The sequence below is a fragment of the Achroia grisella genome, unplaced genomic scaffold (assembly GCF_030625045.1).
Source record: "Achroia grisella isolate CSIRO2021 unplaced genomic scaffold, CSIRO_AGI_Agris_v1 utg413, whole genome shotgun sequence".
Lineage (NCBI taxonomy): Eukaryota > Metazoa > Arthropoda > Insecta > Lepidoptera > Pyralidae > Achroia > Achroia grisella.
The window spans coordinates 1,666,729-1,684,579 of NW_026712846.1; the positions used below are offsets into that span (position 1 = coordinate 1,666,729).

Sequence of the window (17,851 nt, forward strand, 5' to 3'; positions counted from 1 at the left end):
TTTATGACAGAAAAGATACTCTATATACATCTTCTTGATAACTGTAATTTATCAAATATATTATGTATAATGTATCAAGTACTTATCTGTAATGTTTCTAATACAGGATGAAAGTTTCCGCAGACGAAATGATTGGAAACCTCTAATTTAAATTAATTAAAATGGTATAAAATAAAGAGAGCCACATGTACGTATATAAATTTATTTTTAACATATAGTGTCATAGTTTGGATTGCTTTACGTAGATTACCGAATGTCCGGGTGGTTGCCTCTGTGTGGGTCTGACGTTTCTCTCGATCGGCACGCTGTTAGGTCCCTCCAATTTCCTCATAAGGCTCAGCTGCAAATCATTCGAATAATGGAAGTTAAATGTTATTGAGTCATTTAAAAGGTACGCGGCAATTTTGTTAGTATAAGAGTGTTTTATGGTAGCTGTAAATATCCGCCACAATAACGCAGAAAGCAATTAAATTTGGTAAACTTTGAAAACGAGTTTGTAATTGATGTGTTTATTTCGAACTGTGGTTTTGTATTACGTCTGTCGTGGTCGATGTAAATTGTATATTAAATACCTAGGTACTCTATAATAAATAGAAATAGCAAAGTATTTGTAACTTACAATTTATCGAGATAATAATCTGTTTTTTTTTCTATATTTTAACTACTCTATGCCAACGAGTACGTTATAATAAATAGGAATTGTAAAGTGTTTGTAAATTAGTACTTATTGAAAAAATAAAGATTTTTTCATCTATACTACATAATATTGTAAAGAAACATGTTATTTCATAGTATGTATGAACTTAAAATTAATTGATAGATTTAAATTTTAAATCACACGTAAAAATCAATTATTAGTAGTTAACATGAACTGTTTTAAAAACAAAATTAGAGTTCCACACGTAGATATGTATTTATTAGAATTGAGGATGGATATCTACTCCAGTAGGGATTTCTTTATAATATTAGTTTTTAAAAATAGAAATAGTAATGAAAAATAAAATCAAAACAGCAATTCTCATATATTATTAAAACAGTAGGGCAATTAATACTACTTTATCTTGAGTTAGGACTAATATATTATTAAAACACTCTACGTTTTATTATGAGAAATTGAATATGTAATAGTTAAAAAATAACCCAAAAACATTACACACATTCACACAAAATTATATTGTATTGATTAAGACGAACTTGTATGTTCAGAAAAATTACTTGCAAATATGTCAACTTAAAAAAATGTTACACAGATTCATACAAAAAATATTTAACTCCTATTGACGTCAACGCAAGTCCGACTAGGGCAAAGGACAAAACTAATTATGTACTCAAATGTTGTTAATATTCAAATTTGGAATCGTCGGCTTAGATTTGTGTCAATGAACTTTACTATTAATGACACTGTGAACGCTTTATTGAAAATGGCCGTCATTTTGTGGCCAGGTGAGTGACAATTTATCAACATTGTTCCGAATATAATACAACAAAATTAATAATAGACCATCGAATGATATTAAACTATGGGACTTACAAAGTCATTGTGATATTGATGACTTTGAATCAAATAAAGCTGTCTCTAGTTTAATTGTACTGCAGCAATTTCAAACCTGGATTTTCTAAACTGTGTCTGTCAATTATTGATATTATTATATAATTATTGTGATAAATAATATGAAATTGACCAACTTTTCCTAAAGAATATTGTAAAATACAATTGAAATAATTGTTGATTACTTTTATATAGGTATATTAAACAAATTCTATTTCTAATGTTTGTTTTATTACGTAAAATAGCGAGAGCGAGCCAGTGCTTAGCACTAGATTTCTCTCGAATTAATTTCATTTATTGTCAGTGTTTTTATCTGTGTAGAATAACGAACTACCACTGTCTCTCTGACTAATTTAGTTTGTTATCGGTATTTCCATAATCGGAGTGTTAGTCTCGAATATAAATTAGTAATTGGTATGTTGTTTTTTTTGTTTTGTCTAGGTTTCAAATCTGGTAGTAAACCACAAGTCAACAGCGTTATCTGTTCATCAACAGTTGTTTTAATATCTAATCTTTTTTCTACTTACATAATAATATAGAAAAATTGAGAACTATAGTTTTTTTTCTGTGAGAGGAATAACAGATTTTCTATAATTTTTACTAGTTTAGATGAAGTCAACTGTACCTGTTGGCTGCCAATTTGTACCGGCTTTTCATATAAAATCCAGGTCACACACTCCGTGTAAGGCGGCGTGGTGAGTGAACCTTTGTACGTGACATATGAACCTTGGTTTAGATTATTGCTATACATCCATGCTAGGGAATCTGTAACGAGAGAGTAAAATTAGTTTCTTATTGGTTTACGATGGCCTCTATGGTCTAGGTTCGATTTCTCGCTCTTTACAATAAAATGCGTGTTGGTCTGGTGTTTTCTATATATATATATATATATATATGTAGATATTGTTAATATATGGCATATATATATAATGTATAATATAATAAAATATTATCGCTTCCGGTTTTTCGAGAGTATTGGCGCACAATATGGCGGCCTATGAATAGTAACTCGAATAAAAACTGCATTATACAAGCAGCCCGCGAGCGTAACTGACGAGTTCTGCGCGTGTCTCTACTATATGTGTGTATTTAAGTATTCTATTAGTTGTTTAGCAACCAGTATGGGTATTAAATAAAAACTAACGAGCTCTGCATAGTTAATTTCGTGTTTCAATTTTCTTTTTAGTAACAAATGGCAATCGCATTATCGACTGTGGAAGTCGTGCCAATGCAACATTGGCATGCATTTTGTGAGTGTATTTAATTATTTTTTGGCAAGGAGTGAACATACCCCTGCGCCGCTATTTGTTCTATCGAGAGAATTTATATATTTACTTACTTTATTCGACAAACATTGTTATGACATATAAATTAATCAGTTATCTATAGCTCACAATAGAAAATTATTAAAGCATTAATATTGCTTATAACATAGGGGTAGCTGGTAAAAGGGTGAAACTTTTGGATTACATGGTTATGATCTTAACTTTATTAGAATAACCATTCCTTAATACTAACCTCCAGTGACCACAACAGAATTTTCTCTCTTCGAGATACCCTCCAAACCGTGTACAAGCTTATCGAATCTGGGATTAGGAGCATCTACTTCTTCTAGGAAAAAGCCTACAACTGCGAGTCCATCTGGATGGCCTACAGCTGCCTCCAGAGATTGATATTTACTATTATAATGAACGAAGTGACATTCCGCTGCATATCTGAAACCAATTTTACAATATTAAACATACCAAGAGATTAATAAACAAACATATTATTAAATTGGATGTTTTGATAGTTGTCTCGTTGTATTCTTCTTTTTATTAATATGGTTCCCACTAGTAATCCGAAGTGCGGCAGATCTAGCGACATCTAGCGCCTATGGCGAAAAAATATAATAGCCCGAAGACTAGTCCGATTTAATATGGAACCATTTTCTTGTACTGGATGGGGTATATGTATGTAATATTATCTTATCTGTGCTATAGGTAATAAAAGGAAAGAAAAGAAAGGAGAAAGAATATTTTTTGGAATATCCTAAGAAGTGATGTAACAAACAGAATTATGAGAATAGAACTTTATAAAAACAAAACTTAAATCCCAATTAATAATATTTCTCATCTATTTCTATTTCTCTTTAGCCTACAATAACAACAATAAACAGAAAAGGCTCTATTCGTTTATTGTTGTTATTGTAATTAATTTTACACTGTTAATTGGACACTGTTGTCTATGAAAATGAATAACATAACGGACTGCACAAAATGCACTGTGACACCAATGGTATATGGTACAATCTAGAGCTTAGTCTAGATCACACGTCTCATCTAATACATGAGACGTATCGATATTAATATACCAATTCTGTAATTCAACTGCGTATCAATTGTACCTTATTATAAAGTTTCAAACAAAAAAAAAACAGTGTTAAAAATTATAAGGTGATGGAAAGTTGAATCTGCCATCAAACGTATTTTTTACATTTTATCTATAATCTAGACTAAACCAAACTGAATGTGTTTAAAAAATAATTTTAATATAAAGGCGTCATGTAATGGCTTGTTTAAATACAATAGATTGTAATAGGCTCACACACATAGGATCTTTTATCTAAAAAATAGAAGCCGACAAAACTGCTTATTTCTTATAATTGTTCAGTAGACACTTAACAATTGGAAGAAATTGAAATGTACCTACATACATATTTGTAGGTTTCATCTACGTAAAAAAAGCAAATTGGTATCGTTTAATATGATTTTTGATTGTAGACAGAAATAACACCGTCCGTAGTAAAATTCAAAAACAAAAATAACTCACCCGCGCCCATCCAATACGTGTTCACAGCCCGTAAATTCATCTACAGACCAGTGGAAATGCATTTGTTCAAATATGTATTCGCCAATTAAAGGTCCGCCATTAAGAACGGGCCGGGAGGCGGACGCGTCAAATGTAAAATATGCTGCAATAAAATAAAACAAGGTTTAATTATAACAAACTATCTACACGCCCCGGCTTCTTACGGGTGTACATGTGTTATACATATAAACCTTCCTTTGAATCGTTCTATCTAGTATTAAAAACTGCATTAAAATCCGATGCGTTGTTTAAGAAATATAAACGACCACACAGCGCAAGCGATTTCATTTTATACATGTATTACGTACATAATAAGTATTACGTAACTATGTTACATATTTCTTAAAAAGTGTTCAATATGAAAAATAAAAAGTAAAGATGTTTATGTAAAGATACACACACAACACAATTTACAAAGCGCCATCATCATACCAGATCATCATTTTGCAAATAATCGGGAGGATTTTTACTTTGTTTATAATTGTGACATAATTCCCCTCAGTACGCTGTAATTTTATTACCTTATTCTTTTTATTTTAATCTGAAATTCATATGAATGATAATGCCATAATATACTGAAAAAATAACTTTCCAACTCATTACAACGTGTCAGGCAATCAGCGGATAACAAAAGTAAGTGAGACAGAGGTGCAAATATAGACGAATTTTATACAAAGTCTCTCTGAAAAGAAGCTAGAAATAACAATAACCGTTTTTGTTATTGAAATAAAGACAATTTTTAAGGTTTATGTTATAATTTACACACGTGTGTATTATACCAATTTTATATATTTCCGTTATTCTGTGCTTAATTTAATTGTTATTATAGTGAACATTATTTTCTTTTTTATTTATATTATTATTTTTACCTATTGTTTACTTAGACTACATCCTACAATTACATCTGTTACTTACTGTTCTTAAGCTTGCCTTCAAAAAAATCTGCAATAAGGTACCTTGTTTCATTTATAATCTCGCATCGTTTTAAATGTACCTAATAATGTAATAATATTCTATCATTATATAATGCAAATATAGCTGCTCTATCTATGTAACATATATAGTTAGATATAGTATGTATAGACAATAAATCAAATGAAATGTTATAATGTCAACGTTATCCAGACATTGTGATGATTAAGTGATTTGTTCTTGACATTTGTAATCTTATCTGTATTTGATAATACGTTGCAAATTTCGCTGACTATTGTTTTCAATTATTAGTATTGTTTAAAAAAAGAAACTGGTTGTCATCCATCTGACAAAACTATTCAACCACTGTAATTTTGATTTCTCCCGTAAAATACACACCTTCATTATAGATCAAAATCTGTACCCGTATGTGGGTTTCCAGGGGGAAAAGTCGTGATTAAGTCGTGGCCAATTTGTCACAATGGGCTATCAACATTTTTCTTTCATCCATGAGATTTTCGCAGTCAGAATAACCATGTCATTATCATCAATAAAAAAGACGCAATATTATAAATGGCCGTACATGGACCGGTACAGCGTGAGTAATAAATGTTAATATGCATTGTGAATGTTCATTGCGTACAATGTTTACTTGTGATCTTTTTTCAAAACGAGTTCTCATTTTTTATGTAATTGGAATGGCAAATAAGCTGACAGCTGGAAAACTAAGTAACTGACTGAATATATGAATAGCACTACTGACATCACGTTATCACATGTCACCAGTGATACCACTCAGCGTTAGGGTTGCCAACTCTTATTAGAAGAAATAGAGTATATCTGGTTTTAAATGAAGTAAATAAACATATTATGATTGATTGACAGATATGACATTACTGGCTGTGTTCAAAAACGTCCGAATATGGCATTAGGAATTGAGAATACCAACATATTGTTGAATGAACATAGAGGTTCATATACATAATTGTATTTGAGTAATAAATTCTGTCATTGTTAAAAAATATATATTGATAGATTAAAAGTTACGTTTAACATCATGTTCGTATTTTATTAAGAATATCCATTAAAAATCTAGATCATTTCACTCGGAATATCTCCCAATTCAACAGGTTATGGGCTAATAACTACAAATAATATAAAATATATTAATATTTACATAAAATATAATAATTAAAATTAAAAACATTAAAAATGGCGAGATCGGGTAATAGTAATGAAGACCACATAACAAGACTAGTAGATAATGAATCGTATAATATCTGGAAGTTCGAGATAAAAATAATACTAAAAGCCAAAGGATTATTTGAAATAATAGCAAGCAATAATGAATTGAAAAAAGATGGCGACTGGGAAAGAAAAGATGCTCAAGCTCAGGCTATTATAATTACATCTATTGATAAAAAACATGTACAACATTTATTAAATTGTGAAAATGCAAAAGACATGTTCGACAATCTCTGTAGTTTATATGATGGTTCAGAAGAACGTAATAAATGTCAAATCTTACAAGAATTCTTCAACTATAAATATCGACCTAGTTATAACATTAATGAATATCTGTCAGAAATAGAAAATCTCACTTTTAGACTAAAAAAACTTGGACAAAAATTGGATGACGAAGTTGTAACATCAAAAATATTAAGTTCATTACCAGACAACTATTCATATTTTATTACTGCATGGGAATCAACACAAACAGATGAAAAGACCCTTAAAAACCTAAAAAGTCGACTTTTAACGGAAGAAAATAGGCTGAATAAAACTGAATATCTGAATACAACTGCTACTGCTTTTAAGACGCTGAAAGTTGTAAAATGTCTAAATTGTAATCGCATGGGTCATAATGCGAAGCAATGTAGAACAAAACCATGTTCTATTTGTAAAAAGACAAATCACATAGAAGCTAATTGCTATTTTCGGAAATACCACATTCAAAAGAAGAACAACTATAGTACAGATAAAAAACAATTTGTAAATAAATATCAAAAGGATAACAAACACGTTACCTTTCTATCTAAAGAAATATCAAATGATCAGAAAAGCATACAATTTATAGTGGATTCGGGTTGTTCAATTCACATGATAAACAACCGAGATACACTACATGATTTTCAAGAAATTCAATCTGAGATCAGTGTTGCTAAACATGATGAAACTATGATGGCACAGGGTCAAGGTATAATAATTGGTCGAGATATAATACTGCAAAAAGTTTTGTTCGTACCCAGTTTAACTCAAAATCTTCTATCTGTAAACAATATAACAAATAATGGCGGTGAAGTGAATTTCTCAGATCAGTTTGTAATTATTACTAAAGATTCTGAAACAATCCTACACGGTAAAAGAACAGCAGAAGGATTATATGTCATAAATTTAGAAACATTTATTGACAGAAAAGATATGTCACTGTATACAACAAAGAAAGACAACACAAGTATGTGGCATTTTAAAATGGGACATCCGTCAAATGAATCTTTGTTAAAATTATCAAAATTGGCAACTGGTATAAACATAGATGAAAAATTTTTAACCAACTTTAAATGTGAAATTTGTATTATGGCGAAACAAACTCGAAAACCATTTTATTCTAGAAATAAAGCTACTAGAAAGTTAGAAATTATTCATACTGATGTGTGTAGTATCGAAGATGAAACTTGGGATGGTAAGAAATATTTTATTACTGTACTTGATGATTTTACACATTTCGTAAAAACCTATTTAATGAGAAATAAGTATGAAGTGTCACAACTCCTGAAAGATTATATTAACGAAGTTGAACGTGAAACAGAGAATAAAGTCAGTACTATAAGATGTGATAATGGTGGTGAGTACACCAATAATGATCTTAAAATCTGGTGTCAGAGAAAAGGGATAAAACTAGATTACACTATTCACCATACACCTCAGTTAAATGGAAAAGCTGAAAGGTTAAATCGAAGCATTATGGAAAAAGCTCGTACTTTATTATTCCAATCTGGACTTAAAAATGAAATGTGGGGTGAGGCCGTTTTAGTGGCTACATACCTACTTAATAGATTACCTACAGTTGGAATGGATATTACACCATATGAAGAATGGACAAATAAAAAACCAAATCTTAAATATGTCGAATGTTTTGGCAGTACAGCATATGTAAAAAAACTTGGTTATTTAAAAAAACTTGAACCTAGAAGCAAAAAATTAATAATGGTTGGATATGCTCCTACTGGATATAGATTGTGGTCGGAAGAGAAAAGAAAAATTTATGTAGAGAGAGATGTAATTTTTCATAATGATGTTAATGAAATAGCCAATGATTTTGATATGAATATAAATAAGGAAAAACATAATAATACACCTTTGTTAATGGATTGCCAAAATGACAATGTAGAAATTAAAAACTTTAATGATACGGTAGAGATGGTACGTATGAATGATATGTATGAACAATATAAAGAACAGTCACAAGACATACAAACAAATTTTTTACAGAATACTCCATGTTGTTCAAACAATAATAATATTATAGAAGAAGATGATACTTTACTAGGTAGAGGAAAAAGAGAAAAGAAACGAAATATACATCCAGATTTCGTATATTTAACATACAAAGAAGCAATATCTGGAGATGATAAATTAAAATGGAAAAAAGCTATAGCAGATGAAATGCAATCATTAGAGCAAAATAATACGTGGAATGTAATAGATGTGGAAGAAGTAAAAAATAAAAATATACTAACGGCAAAATGGGTATTTACAATTAAGGAAAGTGGTCGCTATAAGGCTAGATTAGTAGTAAAAGGTTGTCAACAAAAAGAAGGAATCGACTATATGGAAACGTACAGTCCAGTAATAAATACAAGTACATTAAGAGCAATGTTTGCTATTGCTGCATATAAAAATTACAATATTATGCAATTTGACATTAAAACAGCTTTTTTATATGGAGAGTTATTGGAAGATATATACATGAAGTTACCAGAGGGTTATGAAGAAAAATATGTAAAATTAAAAAAATCACTCTATGGCTTAAAACAAGCACCATTAAAATGGAACGAGAGATTTACATCATATTTAAAAAATAAAGGATTGTTACCTATAAAAGCTGATCAATGTTTGTTTAAAAATGAATCACTTATATTGGGTATTTATGTAGACGATGGAATACTCATGGGAAAAGATAAAAAAAAAAAAATGGAGAAGTTAATAAAAGAGCTGGAAAATGAATTTGAAATGACGTTGAATACAGAACCTAGTTTATTTCTAGGAATAGAAATTAATAAAAATGAAAATAATCATATTACATTAACACAAGAAAATTACATTAACAAAATAATAAATAAATTTTGCTAAAAGTACTCCAATACCAATATGCATCGGAGCAAACAAAATAGAGACAGAAGATGAAGAAATAGATTTTAATAATTCGTATTTTCCTTACAGAGAACTTATAGGGTCGCTATTATATGTTGCTAATAAAACTCGTCCTGATATAGCATTTGCGGTTAATTTTTGTAGTAGACGAGTGGAAAAACCAACAAAGCAAAATGTCATTAATGGAAAACGAATATTAAGGTACCTGCTAGGGACATCAAATTCAGGTATTAAATTTTATAACAGTAATCTGCATTTAGAAGCTTATTGTGATGCTGATTATGCTAATGATCCACATACAAGAAAGAGCACAACAGGCTATATAATCTTTCTATGTGGAGGTCCTATTACATGGTCATCAAGACAACAGCCCATAGTTGCCATGTCATCATCGGAATCCGAATATATAGCTGCTGCAGATTGTTGCCGGGAGTTAATGTACCTAAAAAACTTAATTAGTGAGGTAGTAAATGAAGAAGTTAATGCAACGCTTTATGTAGATAATCAAAGTACAATTCATTTAATTAACAACGGTATTATGAACAGAAGATCAAAGCACATCGATGTCAGATATCATTATATACACGAAAAAGTCAGTGAAGGACTTTTAAAAATAAAATATTGCCCCTCTGAGCATCAAATTGCTGATATTCTGACGAAGCCTCTTGGAAATGTAAAATTTTCTTATTTAAAGTCTTATATTATTTCTTAGTTTATAAAACAAAATTAAGGGGGCAACTATACAAGTAATTTTATTTTATTTTAAGACAGAAGTTTTTTTTTAATTTGTTTATTGTAATAGTTATAGTTTAGTGAGTAAGTAATATTAATATTTTTTTTTAAAGTAGTTTTCTTAAAATGTTTAGTGGTGTTCTTAATTACTTAGTTCTTAAATACATGTTAAATTAAAATACAATTAAGGGGGCATGTTGAATGAACATAGAGGTTCATATACATAATTGTATTTGAGTAATAAATTCTGTCATTGTTAAAAAATATATATTGATAGATTAAAAGTTACGTTTAACATCATGTTCGTATTTTATTAAGAATATCCATTAAAATCTAGATCATTTTCACTCGGAATATCTCCCAATTCAACACATATTAATATTAAATAGTCGACTTTCTTGATCTGATAAAGGGTTTTCTTAATATTACGTGACTGGAACTAGTAAACAGTGTGTAAAAAAAAAGAGTATTTTAGCGTACTCTACTACTGTTATAGATCATAAAGTACGGTTGGTAACTAAACTCAGCATTGCCATTCCATAAAATATAAAATAAATAATTGCATTGTTTAACCTCACCCTAAAACCAAAACAAAGCAAAGCGGTTTGGAGGCTGAAATTGTTGAGATTAAGATACATAGATACCTACAAAACTTTATTACATAGTATAAAATAAAGTCGCTGTCGCTGTCTGTTGCTTCTATCTCCATATTTATGCTTAAATCTTTAAAACTTTTGGATTTTGATGCAATTTTTTAATAGATAGAGTGATTCAAGAGCAAGGTTTGTATGTATACATGCATAATATTATAGAGAAACACTGATAAATTTAGGTAATTAGGTATATTTAGTATCAGCATTGTACCCATCTGAAGCCGGAGCGGCTCGCTAGTTTTATACGAGTATAAAGTCAACTTCCGTACAATAAAGAGTTCGTATTTTTAATTATTTGTTAAATATATACAAAGTTTAAATGTAACGAACATATTACGCTGAAAGTCGGTAATAATAGAACTAAAGTAAACCGTTCTCAAGACGGAAATAGGAAATCAGAAAACACTTTTTCAATCATACTAAATCGATCACATGACCGCGTAGGTTTTATAAAAGACTCTTTGAAATAAAAATAGTTTTCATTGAGAAAATCCTATGTACGAATGAATGAATTTATTTATACATACAAACGATTTAAAATAAACATTGTGAATATAATAATATAGCATAACAAGACATCTTTATTACTAGAGGGAATATTTATTTATATTTATTTTTTTACTGAATTGTATTCGTTAATATTCTACGGGGATAATAAATAGTAAATATCTTGTTGTGTTCTACGAATTTCAACTTCATAAAATTTAATAAGTGGAGTCTACTTTGATTGTGATATTTATTTTTGTTAAACAATCGCTCTAAATTGAATATTCAAGAGTTTAGAATACAAATAAAAATAAATACATATATTTTTATTTTTAGGTCTATAATAAATTTCGATTAGGAAACTAAAGCTAAATTTAAATAGTTTTGTACCAACATTATTTTTATGATCATTATTTGTGTATGTAATCTTGTACTATAAATCAGATTTGTCGGTTGTCGGCCGTTTTATTATATCATCTATACTTATAAATAAAATTGGAATGTGTATTTGTAATATTGACAACCGTTTTTATAACCATTTTTTACTACTTGCATTTGAATATAAATACGGTACATATACCAAAATGTATTTTTTTTACAATGTTTGTCTGTCTGTATGTTTGTTCCGGCTAATCTCTGATATGGAACTGGGACCTGGACCGATTTTGACGGGACTTTTTTTGGCAGATAGCTGATGTAATAAGGAGTAACTTAGGCTACTTTTATTTTAGAAAAATAAAGGTAAATTCTACGTATCGCGGAAATAACTAGTCTTAAAATAATTTCTAAAGCGATTAAATGTATTATAAGAGCTTTAATGTAAGACGGAAAAAATATTTTTTAGTAAGTATATTGTAGTAGTACAATAAAATAATGAAAATATTCCACTTTATTGTTCACTTCTGTAATACATTTTTTTTTATTTATAATGCAATATGTTATGTCATGCACATTATATTAATAATTCAATTGAGCTTCTTGCCAGTTCTTCTCAATTGGATCTATATACCGAACTGGACGGTAGGGATAAAATTAAATTAGAATGTAAAAATTTGCGTTCATAAGCGGGTAAAAAGTCCTACATGAATAAATGATTTTTGAATTTTGAATTTGAATTTGAATATATACGGCAAGTGTAAAGAAATATAAAATACTTACATATAAATATAAAATTAGTTTGTTTCAAAATAAATGGAAAAACATATTTAATTCTATGTCAAATACGGTCAATGATAAAGTCTAAAGTCTCTTTAGACTTTATCATTAAACTAGCTTTTGCCCGCGGCTTCGCTCGCTTTAATTTATCCCCTAGGGGTAGAATTTATCAAAATCCTTTCTTAGAGTCTCTTCTACGTTATAGTAGCTTTATGCATGCTAAATTTCAGCCCGATCTGTCCAGTGATTTGGGCTGTGCGTTGATAGATCACTACGTCAGTCACCTTTGAGTTATATATATTTAGATTCGTGATAATCTGATGATCTGAATGATGATGGAATGCAAAGTAGATTCCGAAACTATATATTTTTTTTTAATCCTAAATACAAAAATGCCTACAGTGTGGCATCAAATCGACTATTACTAAGTTATATATGAAATATAATAGAAGTATAAAATATTTAGAAAAAGTTTATAATTGGCAGTTATGAAACTTTCTATAAAAATGCATATAGAATAAAGTTTAAACGATTGATAAAAATAGCATTACAGATTATATTTAAATGCTTTTGGCATGGAGTTTGATATCTATAAATAGTTTTTTTTAATTACAAAATAAGTTGACGACCCACTTGATAGCAAGTGTCGCCAATATTAAATATGGACCTATTCTCCGATTTCAGCCGTTGTGCATGTAGAACTGAGACAGGTGTATGTATACGACACCCATAATACTACTCATGCATTATCATGGCAGAGGACTAAGATCTTTTAATCATTACTATCACTGCTAATCTGACTACACAACTGCACTGCTCATAAAGCAATATCGTCTGTAATAGGTGAGACTGAAGTACCCACGTACGACTTTTAGTCTACACCTCGTAACAATATAACATATGACATATACAATATATACATATAAAAATCTGAAAAAACTGATTTACTATATATAAATTTTAATTATTGAAATGTATCCAGCGTCTTGAACGAAAGACACAACGCGATAGATTGTGCCTTTGAAGTTGATATAACCTGGTCTAAACATATTTCGGTTTATTGACTAGAAAGAAAAAGAAGATTGAAATGTTTTGTCACTTTCGTTTAAATGAAGATTAAGTACAGAACAATACAAAGCAGAAAAGAGTTGTTGTTTTTCATATTTGTCATATAGACTGGCAAAGGTTTCTAGACCATACAGCCAGTTCTTTGGTGGAATTCCATTTTCTTAATATTTCTTTCTTAAATCCTTATTTAAGAAAAAAAATGTTAAGAAAATGGTAATCTAAAGCCAGTCCATTCATTCGGTTGTTTATTAAGCGGCTGACGTTATGTAGATGTAATATTTTAGTAGTAGAGTAAAATGTTATGACGTCAAGCAATATTATAATATGTTATTATAATAATGATAATGAATGGATATTATCTACATAGTGTTAATAATAAATCAAACTACTCATTTATCATAATCCAAATATCTAACAACATTCCTATATTGTAATTTGAAAACAATATTATCTAATAATTAGAAACTCTAAGCGTTTCGTATCTGTAATAATAGAATAGTGAAGCAACATAATGGTTATATTTATCATATCTATGTATATATTTTGACATAATATAAAATGAAATCGCTTCAGCTGTCTGTCTGTTGCAGTATATCTCAAGCTATAGCTAGCTTAACTTGGAACTAGATGGCGCTGTGTGATTTGTCATGAGATTATTGTTATTAATTATATAATATTACATTATATTAAATATAACACTCACCTGTTTGGCCTGTATTGACTAGTAGTGCATTAGACAAGTTATCCCAATATCCTCGGAATCTTAGTGGGTCCAGGGAGGTCCATGTCGGGCATTTCTGTAGTGATATAGCTATGGGTGACTGCGATGGACGTAATCTTGATATGTGTACCGCTAAAAACATATTTCATTATTAACAAAAACAAGTGCATAGAGATAATAGTCTAAATATATACTTGTATAAAAGATTGTATTTACTTCAGTGTTACAGTATTATTCGTATATAGATTATTATTATTATTGTAATTAATTTGAAATTCAAAAACAGGTCTTCAATTTTATTTGCCTATATAAATATTAATGATTTTATTATTCCTTTTTTTATTACTCATCTAAATATAGTATTATATTTCTATAGTTGACATGATTTCACACACAATTGATCGACCCAGTTGGTCGTTTTGAGAACGCACGACTTCTTGTTAAACTTTAAGTCCAACCGCCGGCGCCGACCTAATTTCAGTTCAGCTTGTATTAATACCACAGAATCCTAACAAATATTCTAAATGCGAAAATATGTTCTTAATTTGCCTTAATTATATCAATTTGTAATCATACTTCAGTATTATTTAATATTAGTACAATTGGAAAGACATGGAAAAACCGGAAAATTTAAAAATATTATTTCATTTTCTTAATCTATAAAAAAATAAGGTAATTGGAGTGCACTTGTCAACTACAGAGCTAGTTGGCCCCGTAGGAGACTGTCAGGGCAAAGGGACCCCGAGGCCCCTACGCCTTCGATTAGGGCGAAAAGTCTACGAAGTTGATTTGAGGCGAAACGACTGAATATCAACATAGCACCTAAACTAACTGCCTAGCATAGTTTGTTATTTTACTAGGATCTAATGTGATCTGACAATGAGTCAATTCGGGTAAAATACAGGTGTTTTTCATACCATTCATGTATTCAGTAACGTAATATATTTATAATTTAGATTTAATTAAAAAGAACATTAATTATATTAGCAAGCCTTTGACGTACACTTCAAAGCGAAATTCAATATTCCACTGTGACGTGACGTGGCGCCAATCCGATATCCCAAACATAAATTCAGTATAAAGGTTTATAAGGGTATTAATGTCGGTCAGGTGTGTTCTCTACTATATTATGGGTTTGCTAATTTGTTTTGAACCAACATTCATATGAAAGTTGGTTAAAAACGTCAGAAGTTCCTCATTGAAATTCAATTTATATTTAGAATTTAATTTTATTATAATTTAAATTTATATTTATATTTAAAATTTAATTTTATAATATTTGATTTTGGAATTGAATTTATTTTTAGAGTTATATACAAAAATTGTTTTCAGTTGAAACCCTAAAAATGAACATGTATGGTGTTCTCCTGTCATTCTGTCAAAGTGTTATATTTCAGATATTGGTAACTTTGTCAATTTGACATTTGTAATAGTTCTATTGATCTTATTGGAAATGAAAATCATAAATTTATATAGTAATTTTTTTGATGTAGGTTTTTTACATACACAAAAAAACTTTATGTATCGGAAATTTTTAAAGGATATTTTTTTATTTTGAGTGAAACTAGCATAATATGATATGAATTACATACAACAAGCATTACATGCAAGCGGATATTGTATATTATAGTTATATTTTGTCACTTTATGCATGTGTCACTTATTACTTGCAAAAATATTGCACCCTCGAAATTTACTAACCTTAAAAGTTTAATTAATTACCGTTAATAAAATCATTATGCTAGTATTATATAAATTATACATATACAATATATGAATAGCAAACATCGGATAGAACTTGGTAATCCCTGTATTTAGAAATGAACAGTATCCCTATTAATACCAAGTATTCTTTATCGTTTCTTAATGCATCAGGTTTTTATAAACACTTTTTTAAATTAATTAAATGAAATATTAAATACACTTTTTTCAAATAAAAAAATAAATAAAAGAAATATTATCTTAAAAATATATTTAAAAAAATATTAATTACCATCTGTAGCTGTATTCTTCTTTTGAACATTCACTGAAGACAAATTACATCTAACAATTTTTTTTTCCATTTTTAAAATTAATATTTTTTTGCACCTTACTATTATTTGTGCAACACTCTAAACGTCTGTTTTTCGCATACAGAAAATTGGAAACAATTCGATTCCAAGTCGATATATCGATAAGATAATAATAACGAATAGTTTATCTTGTTTTTGATGACTGCTCGACGTTAGATAACTTATACTTAGTTGGATTATTAGCGATTTGTTACTAATAAACAGTCACAACTAAGATAATATACTTTGTACTTATCTTTAGCCACAACTTAATATATCTAGGTCTTGTATAAATCTATAATAATATTACATAAGGAATCATATATAAATTATGTCATATGTATAACATTAAGGGAGTCGACAAAGTGTGACTTGTGTGACAAAAGATGTAAGGGATGTTAAATTACGCGAAAACACATTTCAAAATCTAATACATCTAAGTATTAACATACGGAATTTGAACTAATAAAGGAAATATAATACATTTATTGGAAAATATATAAATTTATTTAAATATCCGATGTCAAACTAAGGAGTAGGGAGTCTGACAAATGAGACCAACTGTGACAAGAACGGGAGAGGGGTAAAAAAATAATGAAATTCGTATGTCACGTAAGCCCTGACTGATCCTTAATTATACGCGCGTTTTGTAATTGAATTAAGTAAATTGGCTATTTAGGTATTAAATTCAGTAATAATGTTGTAATCTTTTAATTACATAATGACCAAACTGGGCTGGCGTACCTAATTTTATAAGAGGTACTGATAAAAATACGATTGCAATGGAATCGGTGTCATTATTTTGATGGCTTCTGTTTGATTGATTAATCAACGTTTAGTTACATAACAAAGGCACACCCCCATACTTCTTATAATCATTATTTATGGCAAATGAATCATTCGGAAAAATATTAATGGAATAAGTCAATAATTTTCACAATAATAATTATTATATCCCTTGACAACTCACAGAGCGCTACTTAGTCTTAAGCTAAGCACGGCTTGTATTATGATTATTAGTACTAGATAACTAATATAAATACATAGAAATGTAATAAAATATCCTGGTGGTCACGATATTCTCCCTAATTGATTTTAAAAGCCTCTATTTCTTTAATCCTGCACAAGCTTATTTGAAAAGAATAAGAGCTGAGTTTCTAGTCCATTCTTTTTAGCTCTAAAGTACTCCGAACTGACGGTAGATGAATGATACCTCATAAGAGTCATTATTCCTACATGAATAAAGATATTTTATTTTGATTTCAGAGATTTTTTTTACATTGATAAATAAGATATAGAG

At 29.3% G+C, this 17,851-nt stretch overlaps 1 protein-coding gene across 1 annotated transcript; it reads right to left on the reverse strand.

Annotated features, from left to right (window-relative positions):
* Positions 1 to 176: 176 nt before the first annotated feature.
* On the reverse strand, positions 177 to 16,563 carry LOC131844752 (carbonic anhydrase 1-like). Its single transcript, XM_059193712.1, has 6 exons — positions 16,494 to 16,563; positions 14,483 to 14,632; positions 4,361 to 4,502; positions 3,068 to 3,264; positions 2,175 to 2,314; positions 177 to 340 (listed from the first exon to the last, which is right to left on the reverse strand). Exons 1-6 carry the CDS (start codon positions 16,561 to 16,563, stop codon positions 221 to 223), a joined length of 819 nt encoding a protein of 272 aa, XP_059049695.1. The 3' UTR covers positions 177 to 220.
* Between the last annotated feature and the right edge of the window lie 1,288 nt (positions 16,564 to 17,851).

Coding starts and splice junctions, on each gene's coding strand:
- LOC131844752 (XM_059193712.1), bottom strand. CDS start 16,563: ATGGAAAAAAAAATTGTTAGATGTAATTTGTCTTCAGTGAATGTTCAA. Junction 14,633..16,493: donor GAAGAATACAGCTACAGATG/GTAATTAATATT, acceptor ATATGTTTTTAG/CGGTACACATATCAAGATTA. Junction 2,315..3,067: donor TTCTGTTGTGGTCACTGGAG/GTTAGTATTAAG, acceptor CTCTCGTTACAG/ATTCCCTAGCATGGATGTAT.